Source organism: Struthio camelus, chromosome 19, assembly GCF_040807025.1.
Source record: "Struthio camelus isolate bStrCam1 chromosome 19, bStrCam1.hap1, whole genome shotgun sequence".
NCBI lineage: Eukaryota > Metazoa > Chordata > Aves > Struthioniformes > Struthionidae > Struthio > Struthio camelus.
Window position 1 is genome coordinate 13,182,195 of NC_090960.1, and position 16,947 is coordinate 13,199,141.

General features: G+C 42.6%; 1 protein-coding gene across 5 annotated transcripts in view; it reads left to right on the forward strand.

The window, feature by feature from the left end:
- The window catches only part of MYH10 (myosin heavy chain 10), a 104,288-nt gene extending 88,893 nt beyond the window's left edge, over nt 1-15,395 (forward strand). For all 5 annotated transcript variants that reach the window (XM_068913443.1, XM_068913441.1, XM_068913446.1 and 2 more), the window contains 14 exons: nt 113-319; nt 1,394-1,498; nt 3,478-3,630; nt 3,961-4,209; nt 4,767-4,979; nt 5,113-5,325; nt 6,889-7,050; nt 8,466-8,594; nt 9,924-10,012; nt 10,258-10,381; nt 10,486-10,694; nt 11,570-11,678; nt 12,562-12,734; nt 13,611-15,395. In XM_068913443.1, coding sequence (XP_068769544.1) covers nt 113-319; nt 1,394-1,498; nt 3,478-3,630; nt 3,961-4,209; nt 4,767-4,979; nt 5,113-5,325; nt 6,889-7,050; nt 8,466-8,594; nt 9,924-10,012; nt 10,258-10,381; nt 10,486-10,694; nt 11,570-11,678; nt 12,562-12,734; nt 13,611-13,755 — 2,280 coding nt within the window. In that variant the 3' untranslated portion in view covers nt 13,756-15,395. The remainder of the gene's footprint in view (nt 1-112; nt 320-1,393; nt 1,499-3,477; nt 3,631-3,960; nt 4,210-4,766; nt 4,980-5,112; nt 5,326-6,888; nt 7,051-8,465; nt 8,595-9,923; nt 10,013-10,257; nt 10,382-10,485; nt 10,695-11,569; nt 11,679-12,561; nt 12,735-13,610) is intronic.
- The last annotated feature ends 1,552 nt before the right edge of the window (nt 15,396-16,947 follow it).

A 16,947-nucleotide genomic window follows, 5' to 3' on the forward strand; every position in this document is an offset into this window, starting at 1 on the left:
GTTTTATGTTTGAACTTTAAAGCCTGGTTTGCTCGAGTGAATGTTTTTTAGCAGAAAACTTTATTGATATGTAGTGAAGTGTTAAATTTCTATCCTTTTATGTCTTTCCTAGTTCAAAGCAAACCTTGAAAAGAACAAGCAAGGTCTAGAGTCTGACAACAAGGAATTAGCCTGTGAGGTGAAGGTATTGCAGCAGGTCAAAGCGGAGTCTGAACATAAGAGGAAGAAGCTTGATGCTCAGGTACAAGAGCTAACTGCTAAGGTCGCAGAAGGAGAAAGACTGAGGGTGGAGCTGGCAGAGAAAGCTAACAAGCTGCAGGTAAGGCTGTATGGACCTGAACTCTTCCAAAGTCCTGAACTCCTGAAAAATAGGCAAGAAAATAAAGCTTTAAACATATACAGAAGCAACTGGGAGAAATACTTTTCAAAGATTAGTTCTTCAGGAATGATTCCTGTAGTGGACATGGGAGGTGATCTCAGTCTTGCCTGCATGAGTACTTGAGGGGTCTCAAATTTGTGGCGTGCCTTGGAAGGAGGTAGTTCAAGAAACCTAGGATTAATGTCATGCCTGCCCAGTTGTGCAAGAATTATAGTGGCTCCTAAGGGCATGACTCCCTATCCTGGAGACCAAACTCTGTGAAGGCTCTGCATAGTTTAGCTTGTGACAACTGGAATTCTGGGTTTTGGCTTGGATATGGGATTGAGTAGAGGTAACTGAGCTCATTTGTATATGTGAGCAAAAGGTACTCACGATAGCCATTGGTTTCTGTTCCCCCTCAAAGTTGGGAGCTTGATGGATGGGACTAACAAGCAAAGGCCACGTTCTTCCAGGAAATGGAGCAAATGGGAACCAGGACTGCCTTTCTAACCACAGCACCAAGTACTTTAAATCAACCTAAAATACCTCAGAAAGAGAATGGCCCAGTTCTTTTCAGAGGAAGCCTTCAGGCAGTCTCTTACAGTATCTGCCAGTAGCATAGCCTGAAATAGCAAGAGTTTGCACCTGGCAGTAACCTTTTCTATTGCACTAATGCTCGAAACCCAGCTTGTCACCCTGATAGTCCCAGAGTTAATGGGTCCCATAAGATGGCCCTGTAATTAAAAATAGCATTTAAGTGTGAATGCAGACACTGAAATGACATGCTCGCTAAATAGCTTGCCTGACTCTTGTGATGTTACACTGCTTAAATTGAAGATTGACATTCAACATCAAATTTCTAGCCAAACTTTTATATTTTTAGCTTGTGGCATCTCTGTACTGGGAGCTGTTGTTGTCTTAGTTGCCATGCCTGGAATTTGCTGAGGTTTTGTGCTCTGCGCCTCCAGCCCCCACTGGGGCTGGGCTGTCATGAGTCAGCTGCACGGTGTTACCTTTAGGCCGTTTGCTTTGCAGAACGAGCTGGATAATGTCTCAAGTCTCCTGGAGGAAGCGGAGAAGAAAGGCATTAAGTTTGCCAAGGATGCGGCTAGTTTGGAATCTCAGCTTCAGGATACACAGGTGTGTGTGCAGCAGAGCTTGAACTTTGCACTGTAGCTTTGTTCCACGTTGAAATGCTAACTGCAAACCGAAAATACTTTTTTTTGGTTCATGATTTTGAAAGTCCCTTGGGTAGACACTGGTTCCTTGACTTCCTATTGAAGTCTAATGAAATGTGCTGTCTAATGATGGTTTCGTTACATATGGAGCCAGTTTATGGTTATCTAAGCTTCATTACTTGATGGACTATACACTCCCGTTTCTCTTTTAATACTTATCTCCCACAGAGACTAAGAAATAAGTCAGAAAAGATTTTCCAAGTAAAATATTAATGTAAAAAAGATCCTTGGGATATAAGAAAGGCACAAGGGAGAGTACTGCATCTTTTAGTGACAGCTTAAGTTCCTGAAACTGCCAGTGTTTGTTTTTTGAGTTCAATAATGCCACTATACTTATGTATTCAGCACTTAAATGTGCTCTTTTGCCTGTATAAATGTGGAGTGAGAATCTGAAGCAACTCCCCGCGTTGTCCTTTGGTTCACGTTGGGAGCAGTCTTAAAGCATGTAACTTGGATTTCCTTTGAATGAAGCCTAACTGAAGATGTGTTCCAGAGTGTATGCTTAATGTGCTTAAATTGCTAAGTGGTTTTCACCCGACAGACCCAAGCTAAAGCTAATTTAAAGTGAGACCCCGTGAAGCACAAAATGTGGACATTATGTCCTCTGCATCAGTTGCTGTGCTCTACAGGTCAGCTCCTGGTGGGCTGTACAACTTGCTAAGGAGATGTAGCCTCAGATCAAAAATCACTTCAGATAAAATCTGGAAAGGAAAGAGCTGGTCAGTCTTCATTGTGGCAAAACTGAATGGGATGTCGTGCCTTATTACAAAACAGTATAGAATATTAAAAGTCGAGAATGGCTCTGAAGAGAGAAAAGAGAACCTGCAGATGTTGAAAATAAACCAATGCCACAAAAGCCTCAAGATCTGAAGGATAAACCAGATGATGTATATTGTCTTCACCAGGACTTAAGTGAGAAATATTTGTTTGTTTTTTAATACACACACCCCTCCCCCACACCCCCCTATATAGCAAAGAGCATGCACTGTTGTCACTCCAATATAGGTTCCGTTTGTGGACTTTATAAGAAAAGTTCCTTGTAGGTAAACTGCTTCCTTCCTCTTCATTGAGGAGGATCTTGTGTCTCCCTCTGAAGCAGCTGATATAATGCAAGAGCAGCTCTAAAACCCGATCAGCTGCTGCTTATAGATTCAGGCTAGTGATGTCCATCAAGATTAGAATTTCTTGTGTTCTTACGGCTAACTCTGGAGTCCTGCCTCAGGCTAAGAAGAAAAATGCAACTGTCCCGTAAAACACAGCTGTCTGTGCTTGGACCATTACGGGGCATTTTTCATTACTTAATATATTAATTCCTAAATATCATCATCTCTGGTTCTGAATGGTCTCTCTGGTTTTCAGACTTGAGTGTAATTTCCGAATTATATTTCTGGAGACGTAGATGTTTTTCTAGGAGAGGAAAATAAGTGGACTCTGACAATCTCTTATAGCTAATGTCAACTACCAGTATATCTGCCCCTTCTTCAGATTTCACACTGGTCCTTAGAGATGCTGCAGTTTGAAAACAATTATCTAATCCTATATATGGCTCTCACTGTTAGAGAAATGGCTTCTCTATGCTGAAGAGTAGTAAGCTGATAAGCTATACCCTTGTAATGGATGCTTTGGCTTGGTCAAGTCTGAACAGAGAGAATACTTTTGCAAATAGAGACAAGCAGTGATCATTGCTTTTACATTGGCTGCTGGTGTCAGAGTTTTAGACAGCTTTGTTTCCTTCAAACCCATTTCTGCTATAGGCACCCAAGAGGTATCTATAATCCTCTCATGTCTGTAAACCCTCCATAATGGAGGGTGGTAACCCAAGGCCAAACTTAACGTGCTGTCAACCAAAATGAACTTTGAATTTGTATGTTCGTATAACAGGAGCTGCTTCAAGAAGAAACCCGCCAGAAACTCAATCTTAGCAGTAGGATTAGGCAGCTGGAAGAGGAGAAGAACAACCTGCAAGAGCAGCAGGAAGAAGAGGAAGAGGCTAGAAAGAACTTGGAGAAACAAATGCTAGCCTTGCAGTCACAGGTAAGTTGTTGTAAATGGCAGGACTTCTATGAGGCCTACAAATTCCGGGTGAGATGAATTGGTACCAGGAACCTCTTGAAGAATTTCATGTGATTGGCATGAATACTGGTCTGAATTGCTGAATAAAATTTCCTGTGTTCTTTCTCTGTAGCAGTAGTGATTGGTCGAAGTAACTGTAAATGGACAGAACTTTCTACCGTTTAGTATGCTGCTAGCTCATTGCCTTAGCTCATAATAGTGTCCATTTCTGGTTTTGCATTCTAGATGTGATGCCTTTGTTTACTTATTGTCATGTACTAAGCAACTTTATTTTCTTTTGTAAAATTTCAGTTGGCTGATGCTAAGAAAAAGGTAGATGATGACTTGGGAACCATTGAAGGTTTGGAGGAAAATAAGAAGAAACTACTGAAGGATATGGAGTCTTTGAGCCAACGTCTAGAGGAGAAGGCAATGGCTTATGACAAACTGGAAAAGACGAAGAATCGCTTGCAGCAAGAGCTGGATGACCTGATGGTAGATCTAGACCATCAGCGCCAGATTGTTTCTAACTTGGAGAAAAAGCAGAAGAAGTTTGATCAGGTAGTCTAGTTTCCTGCTATCTTTCTGTGATTTTTAAATGACAAGTTTAGGTTATGTAGTAACTACTTTTGGAGTCTCATAAAAAGAAGGGCCTGACTGGAGTACTGTGGTTGCTGATAAATCTGTTGTGAGCAGCTTGGCCTTCATTACAAGTAGCTGCTTAAGATTTCAGTGAGCTAAATGCTAGCTCTACTTAGCTTGTTAGATAAAGTAATAAACTCTTCATACGTAAGACAGAAATTATATTGGAACAAGAACTTGTCTTAAAAAGCATTATCTTAATCCCTCAAGATAGTCTGAGAGAGGATGTGAAGACTGAAAGATGAAAATAACACAATACCTCTGTAATAAAGTAGTGAATTTCTTTCCTCATCTCATCCCAAAACAGCTATAGCTGTTTTCTCACCAGGACTTTGATCAAGATTTGAGAGGCCAGACAGAACTTCTGAAAGCCAATTAGGCTTAGAGTATTAACTACTTCTTTGACTGAAAGAGCTTTGACAGGAAAGACTTGGTCATGGAACTTGCAAGATATATTAATTAATTTTTGTGTTCAGATGCTGGCCGAAGAGAAGAACATTTCTGCCAGATATGCAGAGGAGAGAGATCGTGCTGAGGCTGAAGCAAGGGAAAAGGAAACCAAAGCACTTTCTCTGGCTCGGGCTTTGGAAGAAGCACTGGAAGCTAAAGAAGAATTTGAGAGACAGAACAAACAGTTGCGTACAGATATGGAGGACTTAATGAGCTCTAAAGATGACGTGGGCAAAAATGTAAGTATTTTTCCACACCTTATTTTGTTATACAAAATGCTATATGCTGTCTTTGTATAATACCTTATTTTGCTGTTAGTAATTGTTGTTGAGACAGCTGAAAGAGAGGGCGTGACTAATGTTTGTGGTTTAGGTCCATGAGCTGGAGAAATCAAAACGAACTTTAGAGCAACAAGTTGAAGAGATGAGGACTCAGCTTGAGGAACTGGAAGATGAACTGCAGGCCACAGAAGATGCTAAGCTTCGTCTGGAGGTGAACATGCAAGCCATGAAAGCCCAGTTTGAGAGAGATCTGCAAGCCAGAGATGAGCAGAATGAAGAGAAAAAGAGGATGCTGGTTAAACAGGTATGTCTAATGTACGATACTTCACAGTGGGAAGGGCATGCGGCTCTTTTGCCAAAACTTTGTAGCTTTGGTAGTAACTTAGTACCCAAAATTAAAACTATTTACTTAAAGCTTCCCATCCTATAGAAATGGTAAACACTGTTATTTACAAGCAGTAGAATATGTCTTGTTGAGTGCTGGGCACTGTGAACTGTTAGTGTCGGGGCATCTACTACTGCTAGTCCTCCACTTCAACTGTGTTTCGGCTTCCTGTCAAAAAACACTCAGTAGGCAAGCTGAGATTCTGCTATCATTGCATGGGTATATTTCAAGGACAGTGGTATGTTATTTGGACCTCCAAGCCCATGCTGTTTGTTCTACAGGAACAAATCCATGGGTGTTGAGATAGATTGAAAGACTGTCAGTTAAGTGAACTGTTTCCTAAAAGAAAGTTGTGGAAAAGACCTCAGATTTTCCAGATGCAAGAACTCTAGAAATAAAAAGCAGATCCAAAAAGACTCAAGCGATACCTTTAAAAATTTATGCTTTTAAGAAAAGACTTCAGCCTTTGACTTACCTTTGAGTCTGACTTTTGAGTTCCTTTTTATGTCTTTTTTACTCCATTTGTGTGTGGACTAAAAACTCTGAACAAGTGTGATTTCTTTTTTTTTTTTTTTGTTGGAAATGATTCTAAAACTTCGAGGGGAAAAAACACCAAATATTTCAAGATTTATCATGAGAAAACTGTAAAATTTTCAAATATTGAGAATCACCTTTATAAAAACCTCCTGGACAAAAACACAAACAATGGATTTGGACGGCTTTTCAAGTTCATTACTAGGCAAAAGTGCAAGCTATTATCTTGCGTTGGACAAGAGCTCTTGACTTAACATGAAGAGGGAAGCTTGATTCAAACCAGAATAAATTGTCTTTTTGTGTCATTTGCCTGTGTGACAATGGTATTTCTGACTCCATTTTATTTTTGCATAAGTTTGGCTTAGGTTCGTGTTGGTTGGCTAATTAGATGCTGTAGTATACTTCCACTGTTTTTTAATTTTGTGTTGTTGGGCATAGAGTGCTGGTAGCATATGTATTTCTAAAAGAAGAATTTCTATCTTTTTTTTTTTCTTTATAAATTGAGGTGATTCTACTTTTCATTTTCCTCTTAGCTGTTCAGTCAGAATTACTAATGTGTGTCCCAGAATGATACCTACGTATAGATAGATGCACCGGGCAAAAAGCTGATCACTAAGTAGCTGACTAAGTGAAATGGTTATTTTTTTCAGAAATGCTTCAGACACTGAATTTTTGTCTTTGTGTGAGGGTTGGGTTTTTTGTTTTGTTTTTTGTTTTGTTTTTGTTAATTCACACAGATCTCTGCTTCCCATTTGTAAAATTTTTTGCAATTTGCAGTGTCTTTCCCTGTAGCTTGCGTTCGGTAGTAGCTTCCAATCAACTAATGTCAATTCTGCTCTTCAAAGGCCTTTGAGATTCACTAACCATTTGTTAGGAGCTCTTGTTTGTTAGGATCTCTTTTTTATTCTGTTCCTGGGACTGAGCCTGTTAAATGTCTTGATATCACAGGTGCGAGAGCTGGAGGCGGAACTGGAAGATGAGCGCAAACAGAGGGCTCTTGCTGTGGCAGCCAAGAAGAAAATGGAAATGGATCTGAAAGACCTGGAAGGTCAGATAGAAGCTGCAAACAAGGCTCGAGATGAAGCAATCAAACAGCTACGTAAACTTCAGGTAAGCACAACTAATGAATCAAACTGCTTTGTCTCATGGTGACAGTCTGCGAAGTGTGTTGCTTGTGTTAAATATGCTTGTAATTTGAAGGCGAGAAGGGAATCAGACTCAACTATGCTGATATATGTCATAGTGTATCTGGCCTGAACCATTCCTGTTCAAATCTCTCATCCTTATATCAGCAAGGAGGTAGGATTTTCCCCAAAAATATTTCTATTCAATTGGCATCTTTTTCTTTATTTCAGCCCTTTCTGTAATGATTGACTGAATATTGCTTTATGAGCTGCATATTTTAAATTTACAGTTGTTTTTATCTTTGAATTTATTGATTTAGCTTCAGCTCTTCCTGACTCTTTCTTACTCCCGTTAAACTTTTTAAGGTGTTTCTAGCCAAAAAAACTTCAGAGAAAAAGGAAGAGTAAACTTTAGTTGCTTTTAAGAAGCTCCAGGAAGCCCGTTCTTTTTAGTTTGGCAAGCAAGCCCAGTCCTCGTATCAAGCATTTGTTTCCTATTCCCAGAAAAATAGTCAACATTGGCAGAGTTGCAGTTTTGCCTGAGTTTTTCAGTGCTATGGCCTGAAGCTGCAGGAGGAATAGGCCATAACAAAACTATGTAAAGTATATGGGAAAGCACATTATCTTTCTGCCCTGCCTTCTGTATTGCTTGGTGATCTTACATCAACTGAATGAAGAGAGTTGTGGAACTTAATCCAGACTCTGGGTGAGGAAGGAAGATAGACTGAAGCAAGAAATGCTCTTATCTCGCAGTATCCTAATACTCTATTTCAAGAGGACAGGTCAACATGGTCTATGTATATCTTTATACAAGCACCTAAAGTAAGTGGTGTCATAAGTGGTGATATTCTAAAGAAACAGGTACAACTCAAATGCAGTTTCTCTTCAGTCCTCTTTACCTTAGTGTTCTAGTGTCTTAAGTCAAAGATCTCAGTCTATGAAAACAATGCATCTTAAACAAAAGATAAGTATCTGCTTCTAAATAATGTGTGTTCTAAAAAATGGTGGATAATTACTTCTACACAGAAAATGGTTTTCTTGCATTGTGTACTTGTGAAGTTTTTTAGGCAGTTCAAGTGCATACCTTTTTTCCACGTCATTCCAAGAGCATTATCTCTCCACAAGTTTGCTACTCCAATGTAATTGAGCAGCTCTTCAGAGGTTTTTTTTTGCTACCAAAAATGCACAAGTTAAATTAGATCAAGCCCTATAACTGTGTGTTTTTGACCAGGAGTTGAGTTATGGAGAAAATGAAAGAACTGAAAATACATTTAAGTGGAGTGAAGCTTCTTTGGGCAAAGACCCTGTAAGAGCCAAAAAGGGCTTCAGTGCTGCTGATAAAAACTTGTGGCTGCCCTAATGCAGCATGGCTATGTTTTTTGTCTTCCTCCTCAACTACAGGCTCAAATGAAAGACTACCAGCGGGAGCTGGAAGAAGCACGTGCATCCAGAGATGAGATTTTTGCGCAGTCCAAAGAGAGCGAAAAGAAGCTCAAAGGTCTTGAAGCAGAAATATTGCAGCTCCAAGAGGTGATGTTAAATCCAAGAAAATATTTTTCTTGCTCGAGTAGGGGCAAATTCAGAAGACACTTCCCCCCCATACACACACGCGTTCCCTCACCCCAGCTCTTCTGCAAGTTTTTTTATGGCTTTCAGGAATCATTCAAGTAGTCTGTACTTGGTTTCTCTGTTTGGGTAGAAGGAAGGCTTTACTACTACTTGAACAGATACAAAGCCTCATTAAAACTTGCAAGATGGCTAGAGAATCTCTAAAAGATGTGGTGCACAGTGTCAGCACTAAAATAGATTACTAGAAATATATATATTAAAAAAAAAAAAAAAAAAAAAAAGAATCTCGCCAGTACCTCAGTGGATCATTTAAGTCTGCAGAGATTTCTCACTCTGTCATCTTTGGTCCTCATCCCTTTCTCTTACAGGCCTGTTTTCCCTCATTGTTGACAATTCATGTAAGAGCTCCAAGTTTTGCTGTGTATCACTTATCCATCATTATCTCCTTGGTGTGCCACAAAATCAAACATAAGAAGAATTGCTGTAGGCAAGAGACTTGGTGACACTTTGTGCTGCATTAACTGCACATCAGCGTTTGAAGCAGTCACTGAGACTTCACTACAATTACTAAACTTGAGCCTTTACAGATAACCTACAAGTTACTAGAGTTTCTTCATGTATCACTCTTCTGTGGTCCTCAGACTTCTCAGCATCGCACTTGCAATGTATTTAAAGGTTTTTCTTAGCAAGTGCCCGAGTGTCTACACCACATAATACAGTTTTTAATGTGGGATTCAATGCTATTTATACTATTGCTCTATAGCTTTATTTTTGTACTTTTTCTACATTTATACTATGCACTCCAGAGGTGTAAAAGCCTAAATAATTTGATTAACTTACTGCCCATTTTATGTTGAATAAATATGCTGAATGTTTTTTTCCTGCTGTTTAGGGCTTGTATGTTACTGATTTTAAAGAGTTTTTTTCTTAATTTTCTGTAAGAAGGAGACTTGGGCTGTAGTGTAAATAATACTGAAATGATTCTAGAAAGGATGAGTAAGGGATTGTCTTAAATATTTTGAGTGTTTACCATTCAGGGACAGGGAAAAGGAGTTCCATTGCAGCCACATATGAGTTAAAGGCAAGTTTCAAGGTGATGTGACCAGTCATTACCTGCTGGGTTCTGCAGCTGTTACTTTTGCTTATCCTTTAGAAGACTTCAGGGTTATCACATTTTATAGCATCTCCTAGAAATATTTGAAAGCTAAATTATTTGAAAAATTTGAGATCCCTAATGCTGTAACAAACTTGTTCTTAAACCTCAACAAACCTATTCTTAAACCTTTGCAGGAGTTTGCTGCATCTGAAAGAGCCCGTCGCCATGCTGAGCAAGAAAGGGATGAGCTGGCTGATGAGATTGCAAACAGTGCTTCAGGAAAGTGAGTCATCAAATGTATTAACTGTGCATCTGAAGTACTTCAGGCTGCAATAGCTGTAGTTCTCAGTAGTCATCTTACAAATTCCCTGTTGACCTACCTTTATGGTGGTAATTCTTTGCTGTCATGAAGAGAACTGCCAACATAGCAACCTCTGACAATTTGCAGTGCTTAAGTTTTCAAAAGCAAACTAGCCAGCTATTTTGTACCAGGTCAGAATACATCTTGCCCAAATATTGCTTTTCTAGGTCGGCACTGCTGGATGAGAAGCGCCGACTGGAAGCTCGTATCGCACAATTGGAAGAAGAGCTTGAGGAAGAACAGAGCAATATGGAGCTCCTCAATGAGCGGTTCCGAAAGACCACGCTGCAGGTAAACCGGTTCTTGGCAACGCTTTTAGGGCAGATTGTATTTCAGTGTGTGATTAAGTGGAGACTTTGAGCAACCCCGAATAATCCATTCTTCTCCTCTGAAAGGTTGATACACTTAATTCTGAGCTAGCTGGTGAGCGGAGCGCTGCCCAGAAGAGTGAAAATGCACGGCAGCAGCTGGAAAGGCAGAACAAAGAGCTGAAAGCCAAGCTGCAAGAATTGGAGGGATCTGTGAAGTCTAAGTTCAAGGCAACAATTTCTACTCTAGAAGCCAAGATTGTACAGCTAGAAGAACAGCTGGAGCAAGAAGCCAAGTAAGGACCATCTGTTTGCTCTGTCTGTCAGTACTAAATGCCTGAAACTTCAATACCCTACGTTTTCGCAGTGCAGAGATGTGAGCTTACAAAGCAGACGTTAGGTTGTATTATCTAGAAACCTACTGTTGAAGGGACATTGTATGACTGGATTGTTGAAAAGTGATTGAGGTTAAAAGCTGCAGAATCGGTTTGTTCCGTTAACTGAAAGTGCTGGATTAATTCCTGAAGTTAATCAGGTAAATGCTATGTATAGTGGTTCCAGGACCTACAGGGTGTGGCAGAAGTTCTTGAGACAACTTGAAACTTCCCCTCAAGACATTTGTCTTTCTGGTTAGAGGAAGCAAGGTGAACAGCTTAGGCCTGATGGCTCAAGTTAGTGGAGAAAGCAGACGTCTGCAGAGCACAGGCTTCATCTCAGCTGCTTCGTGTCCGTCCTTCCCCCTCAGTCCTCAGCTCTGTTTTTAAACTAGTTCCTCCCAGAAAGCTCTAGGGTGCACGGTCTTGTCACCATCTCCATTCCTTTAGTGCTTTTGGCTCTGGGAGAGGACCACATTATTGGTTAGCAATATCGTTAAAGCTGCCCAGTGGAATCTCTTTGTAAAGAAGCACTTTCCCTCCCTTTCTTTTTAGCCTCAATACCATCCTGATATTCCACCAGTGCCAATGTTGTCTGCTATCAAAATTGCATCTCAACTAACCTCCGGCACACTGGAAACTAAGGCTGTGCTGTTGATGGTTAGCAGGCATGTCAGGAAAATTCAAACATCAGTTGAGCAGTGGAGCAGGAGCCTTTCTCGAAAGAACAGATCTTGTTTTCCCAGCCTTTGAATACGGGAGCTTTTTTTTTTCTTTATGGCTTTTGATTATTCTAGGGAAAGAGCAGCTGCTAACAAATTGGTGCGTCGTACAGAGAAGAAACTAAAAGAAGTCTTCATGCAGGTGGAAGATGAGCGTCGACATGCAGACCAGTACAAAGAGCAGGTAGGTAGAAGGGCCTGGCTTTTGAGGCCTGTTTCTCAGAAAAAAGGCAGATTAAGCCCAACTTCCAGTAGAAAGGACTGTTAAGAGGATTTTTATTAAAAGATCTAAGGGAATCCCTGTCCTGATGTCCAGGGTTCGATGCTGCAAGTCACTATTTTGGTTGCAAGGCTTCTAGCCTCCTGCCGTGCTGCTGCTACGTTTTTTCCCATTGCCACCATGGAAAGGAAAGAGCTGAAGTTATAAATGACTTGCAGACTCACTAGTGTTCCCAGACAGGAGTTGCTGAGCATTTTAAAGGGCTAAGCCGTTAGAACAGTTTCTTGCTAGATCCCAGCAGTCAAAATTTCCCCATGTTTGCTTTGGTGTGGTGGTCTGTTATGCACCCTGGTCTTGCCTGGACTCAGAAGTTCTGCAGTATTTCCAGGAATCCAGCTTGGAGTCTACAGTGAGTGCTTGGACCAGACAGTGGTGACAGGAAGGAATTGTTTTGCCCTGGTCAGCTAGGGCAAATGCAGCAGCTGTTTTGTCCTACTCAAGCCCAGAGAGCTTTGTATTCAAGGCCTTAACGGGGTAAGACGGGGTAAGTCTGGTCTTTCAGAGCAAACAGTGCCTTCAGTTGGGCTTTGTGTAGCATGAACCACTCTGTAACATAACCCCTTAAAAGCTGCGATCCACAAGTAGCTCATGAGGAACTTCACTTGTGGTGGAGCCACTGAGTCTGGATAGGCAGTTGCAACACACAACTGTTGTCTGCGTGTACTTCACCCCTTTATCTCCAGCAGGGATGTTTGGGGAGGGCAGTGTTAGCTAACCTCTCTGACCTCCCAGACCACAGGGTTGCAGCTGCTGAGTTTGATTCTGACAGTCTGACTTTATCTTCTAGATGGAAAAGGCAAACGCCAGAATGAAGCAGCTCAAACGCCAACTGGAGGAGGCTGAAGAGGAAGCGACACGTGCAAATGCTTCCCGACGTAAACTTCAGCGTGAGCTGGATGATGCCACAGAGGCCAACGAAGGCCTGAGCCGGGAGGTCAGCACGCTCAAAAACAGGCTAAGGTAAGAGGGACTAACGGAAATTGGAGAGGGTTTTATCTAGGCCTTCTGTTTCCATAAACTGCCTTCATAATGCCGGCATCTTTGGGGAGCATCTGCCTGTGCGACTGCAGAAGCAGAGCCCCTAATGTTAGGGAGTGCGTCAAGCTGAAGTCTGCTGAGAACTGTTGAATCAGCCCAATGATAAGAAGCAAGATGCCAGAGCACAAGGAAATTCCTAGCAACTCTTGGAGCCTAAACTCACAGGTTCCCTGGGGCTGATCATCCAAGGCAACCATAGGTAAAGATGGCAGAGAGGAGACAGCAGCTCACTCTTGCTCTTTCAGTGGCAAGTACTGATCCCTTTTTTCATAGCTCACCCTGGTGGGAGTATGTTCAGCACCTTCTTGAGACCAGTTCTTTTGGAGATCAAGGTTTGTATCAAGTACAGAGGGGAGTCGAAGGAAGTGAGGCTGGTGCAGAACAAACCATCCTGAGGGGCAGAGAGCAGCTGAGCTAACTGACTTGTAGGAATGGCAGGAGGCTGCAGCACCACTTCACAAATGAGCGGTCAGTATCTTTCAGAAAACCCACTCTAAGTACTTGGGCTGTGCTTGGTGCTCGTACAGAGGTAACATTGGGTTACCTGAGACTTCCCGAACGTAGAGTGATGGTATGAATTAAGCAAAAATACTGGAGTACTAGAACATGTTTGGTCACCGCGTGACCCTTTGGTTGTTAAGAGATGATGAAATTTGCCCTGTGGATGGCCCGGAGCTGAGCTGCTGGATTCCCCTTGCTGTTCAATAGGGAGCTTTTTCAGGGGCAACTGCTAACACCATGATTCAGGCTGACCGAGATGCAACACTTCAGTAATTGCTGTCTGCCTGTTGTTTGCAGGAGGGGAGGGCCCATCACCTTCTCTTCGAGTCGATCTGGGAGACGCCAGCTGCATATCGAAGGGGCCTCCCTAGAGCTCTCCGACGATGACGCGGAGAGCAAAGGCAGCGATGTGAACGAAGCGCAGCCAGCCCCTGCAGAGTAGAGCCCCATCGCACCATTTGCATGCAGAGACCTTTTACGCAACAGTCAGCAGAACAAGGACTTACCTGACCACCAAACTGCCTTGTGGCCTAAATCTGCCTTATGAAAAGTTGGCATGCTACAAGGTTACTTATCATAGGTCAACTATGTCTTAAGGCTCTCCAGCCTCAACATTCAGTACCCTGCTTCAGATATAGGTACAACTGCTTTTTTATATATAGTAAACAAAATGGGATCGTCTCTGTTCAGTGCATCTATTTTCCAGACACTCATTGTAAAGCCATTTTATAAAGCATCATGTGAAGGATAAAACTTTTTTTTATCGATACAGAAACTTCATTCCCAGAGGGTAGATGGTTGGTACAGACCCATTGTCATGACTATGCATGCTTTGTTGTACAGACAACATCCTTCCATTTCTTCTGTGCTCAGACAGCCCTTGGCTGTATTGAGTCTATTGGATCATTGAAGACCAAACTGCACCTGTATCTTTCTTTTCTCCTAATTGTTGTGATCAGCACACAATCAGCGAGTGAACTGTGAAAAGGCCTTGGGAAGTGCTAGGAGGAAAATGTAGGGATGAATGAGTAAGTGTCCATTTTTAACCTGAAATATCATTTTGAAGTGTTCTCAGCACCTGCTTCATCTGTTAGTGTTCATGCAGTACAGGCAAATTGAAATAGCATCACCGTTCTTAATCTGTACAGTACTTTTGCATTTGTAGAGACCTGCTATTACCACACCCCACAGATCTGTGTATATATATATTAAGGCTAGTATAATGTGAACACCAGTGGAAAATAAACATGCAACACAGGCAAAATTAATTTATTAATTTATGGCTGAGTAGTCTTCAGGACATGGAGCCAAGTAGCTGCACCGTGACATAAGGCTTACGTGATACCTTAGCCAGCCTAGTGTTACTAACAGAGCTGGTCCACTGGCCAGCAGTGAGCCGAGAGCAGCAGGGCCATCTGTACTGTACAGTGTGTGTGGCTTGTTTGGAGTCTGTGTGGTTTACAGGGGTTCAGAGATGGATGTTGCCTGCCTACGAGTTAACATGCCAGTGGATGTGAATCCTTTTTTGTTTTTTTGTTGGTTTTTTTTTTTTATTTTGAACAGTATTAAAGCAAGTAGTTAGCATTCTTTTTGTTTAAATAGCTGAAAAACTGACATTACAGAAAGTGCCTTAGACACTACAGTACTAAGACAATGTTACATATATAATTTGCCTATATAACAATGATTTAATGTATTAATTTTGACTGTGCTTCATATCATGTACCTCTCTAGTCCAAGTGGTATTATTGATATTAGTGACAATGAATCAGTGTTAACTAGGAAACTTCCTTCCTCTGCCACATGCTCAAAAAACACGGATTTCCTTTTTTGGTTAAAAGCTTTAACATCTGTCGCAAAGGTTTTGTTGTGTGTGTTTGGATATTTTTAATCAAACTGGCTGTTGACCACCAGGCATCTGACTGCAAATATCTTGTTTTCTTGTATACCCATATTTCTAGACAATGATTTTTGTAAGACAATAAATTTATTCATTATAGATGTGGCCGCCTGCTCTGTTTACTTACAGGAAGAGCTATCTCCTGAGGCTGGCATAGAACTCAATAAACAATATGACTGGAAGCTGCCTTTTCCCTTCTTACTGGTTTGTTTTGGTTGTATTTTTGTTTGAGATTTTTTTGCTTTTCTTTTGACCTACATACAGCGTAAGTGGCCTGACCACGGCGCTAAGCCTTTGCCCAACTTTGTGCTCCACATACATGTTGCCATTGAAGGGAGCTCGGAAACCAAATGCTGAAATTCTGTACTGTTGTACATGCACAGCCCCCTTCTTTGGCCTCCGTTTCTGCCTTTAACAAGCAGTTGTCTTTTTTTTTGAGCAGATACAGCAGACACCTGGAATAGAAACTTTATCTGTTCACTTCTATCAGTTGTGAAGTAGAGCTACAGCCCTGGTTACTGATAGCATCAGGTTAAGTCTGAGGCTCGGCTGGAGCTACCTTTTACAGCCAGCACTGTTGTGGCCTGGTCTCTGCTCCTGCTCCCCAGCTGAGTGAAGCTCTCAGGGTGACCCTGCCTTCCCCAGAAGACTGTAGGTGGGTATGGTTACCCCAAAATTTGGAGCTGGCCCTAAGTGCTGTGCATGACTCCTTTTGGGGGATGGGTGGGACCCGGGCCTCTGTTCAAGCTGGGAGTGAGAGCCTAAGCCTGCTGCTCCAGCCTGGCTCAGATGAGAGGCAGGGTGAGTGCAGCTGGGTTCAGCTGTGCAGGGTCAGTTGCTCCCCTGATGGCTAAATTGGGTGCAGTGGGAGCCCCAGCACCCCTCACACCTCTTTGGCATCACTGAGCTGAGAGCTCTCCTCTGGGGTAACCAAGCCCTGTGTGGTGGCCCTCTGTGAGGTTGGTTCGGGGGGGCTGAAGCACTGTTGCCTGTATTAGAGGGGGAAGGAGGAGCATCCAGACCAGCCTGCTGAGCAGCAGGATCCTGTAGCGTGGTGATGCTGCAGCAGTGATTGTTGGCTGTGGGAGCTGGGTGCAGCACAGGACAGGTGGACTTTTCCAAAGGGGATCATGTCTCCTCTGCTGTCAGGAAAGGAGCCTTTGGCACAAACCCAGAAGGGTCAGGCAGCCCCAGAACGGCAAGTCCCCCTGCACCCTGCAAGCCAGCAAAGGTGCAGGCTGTGCGGGGGGGGGGGGCAGTGTTGACTAGTACCTGCAAACGCCCCCATCGTTCCCATGACCCTGTACCCGACCCGGGAGTGAGGTGTGGGCCCTAGAGGGCGATGGTGAGGGAGGTAGAGGGGACCATCTCACCCAGGCAAATGAGCAACTGCGCAATCGTGCTGTTCTGAAAAGGCAGCTCCTCTCAGCCACCCCCAGCAGGCAAAACACGCCACAAACATTTGCCCAAGCTCTCTGCCAGATCGGTCTCAAACCCCAGGACTCAGCCCCAGGAGCCAGGATCCCACAACATGAACCGCAAAGGCTAAAACAGAGGAAAGGTGTTCACAGGCACGGTGGTTTCAGAGCCATGGGGGAATTATGACCACGCCAAAGACAGACAGGAGCAGCAGCTTCCTCAGGCACCCATTCCCCTGGGCCAACCCAGCCCTCGACTTGCTGCAGCTACATGATGAAACACAGCTGCTGGCACCTTTTCTGCAAAATCCACCGA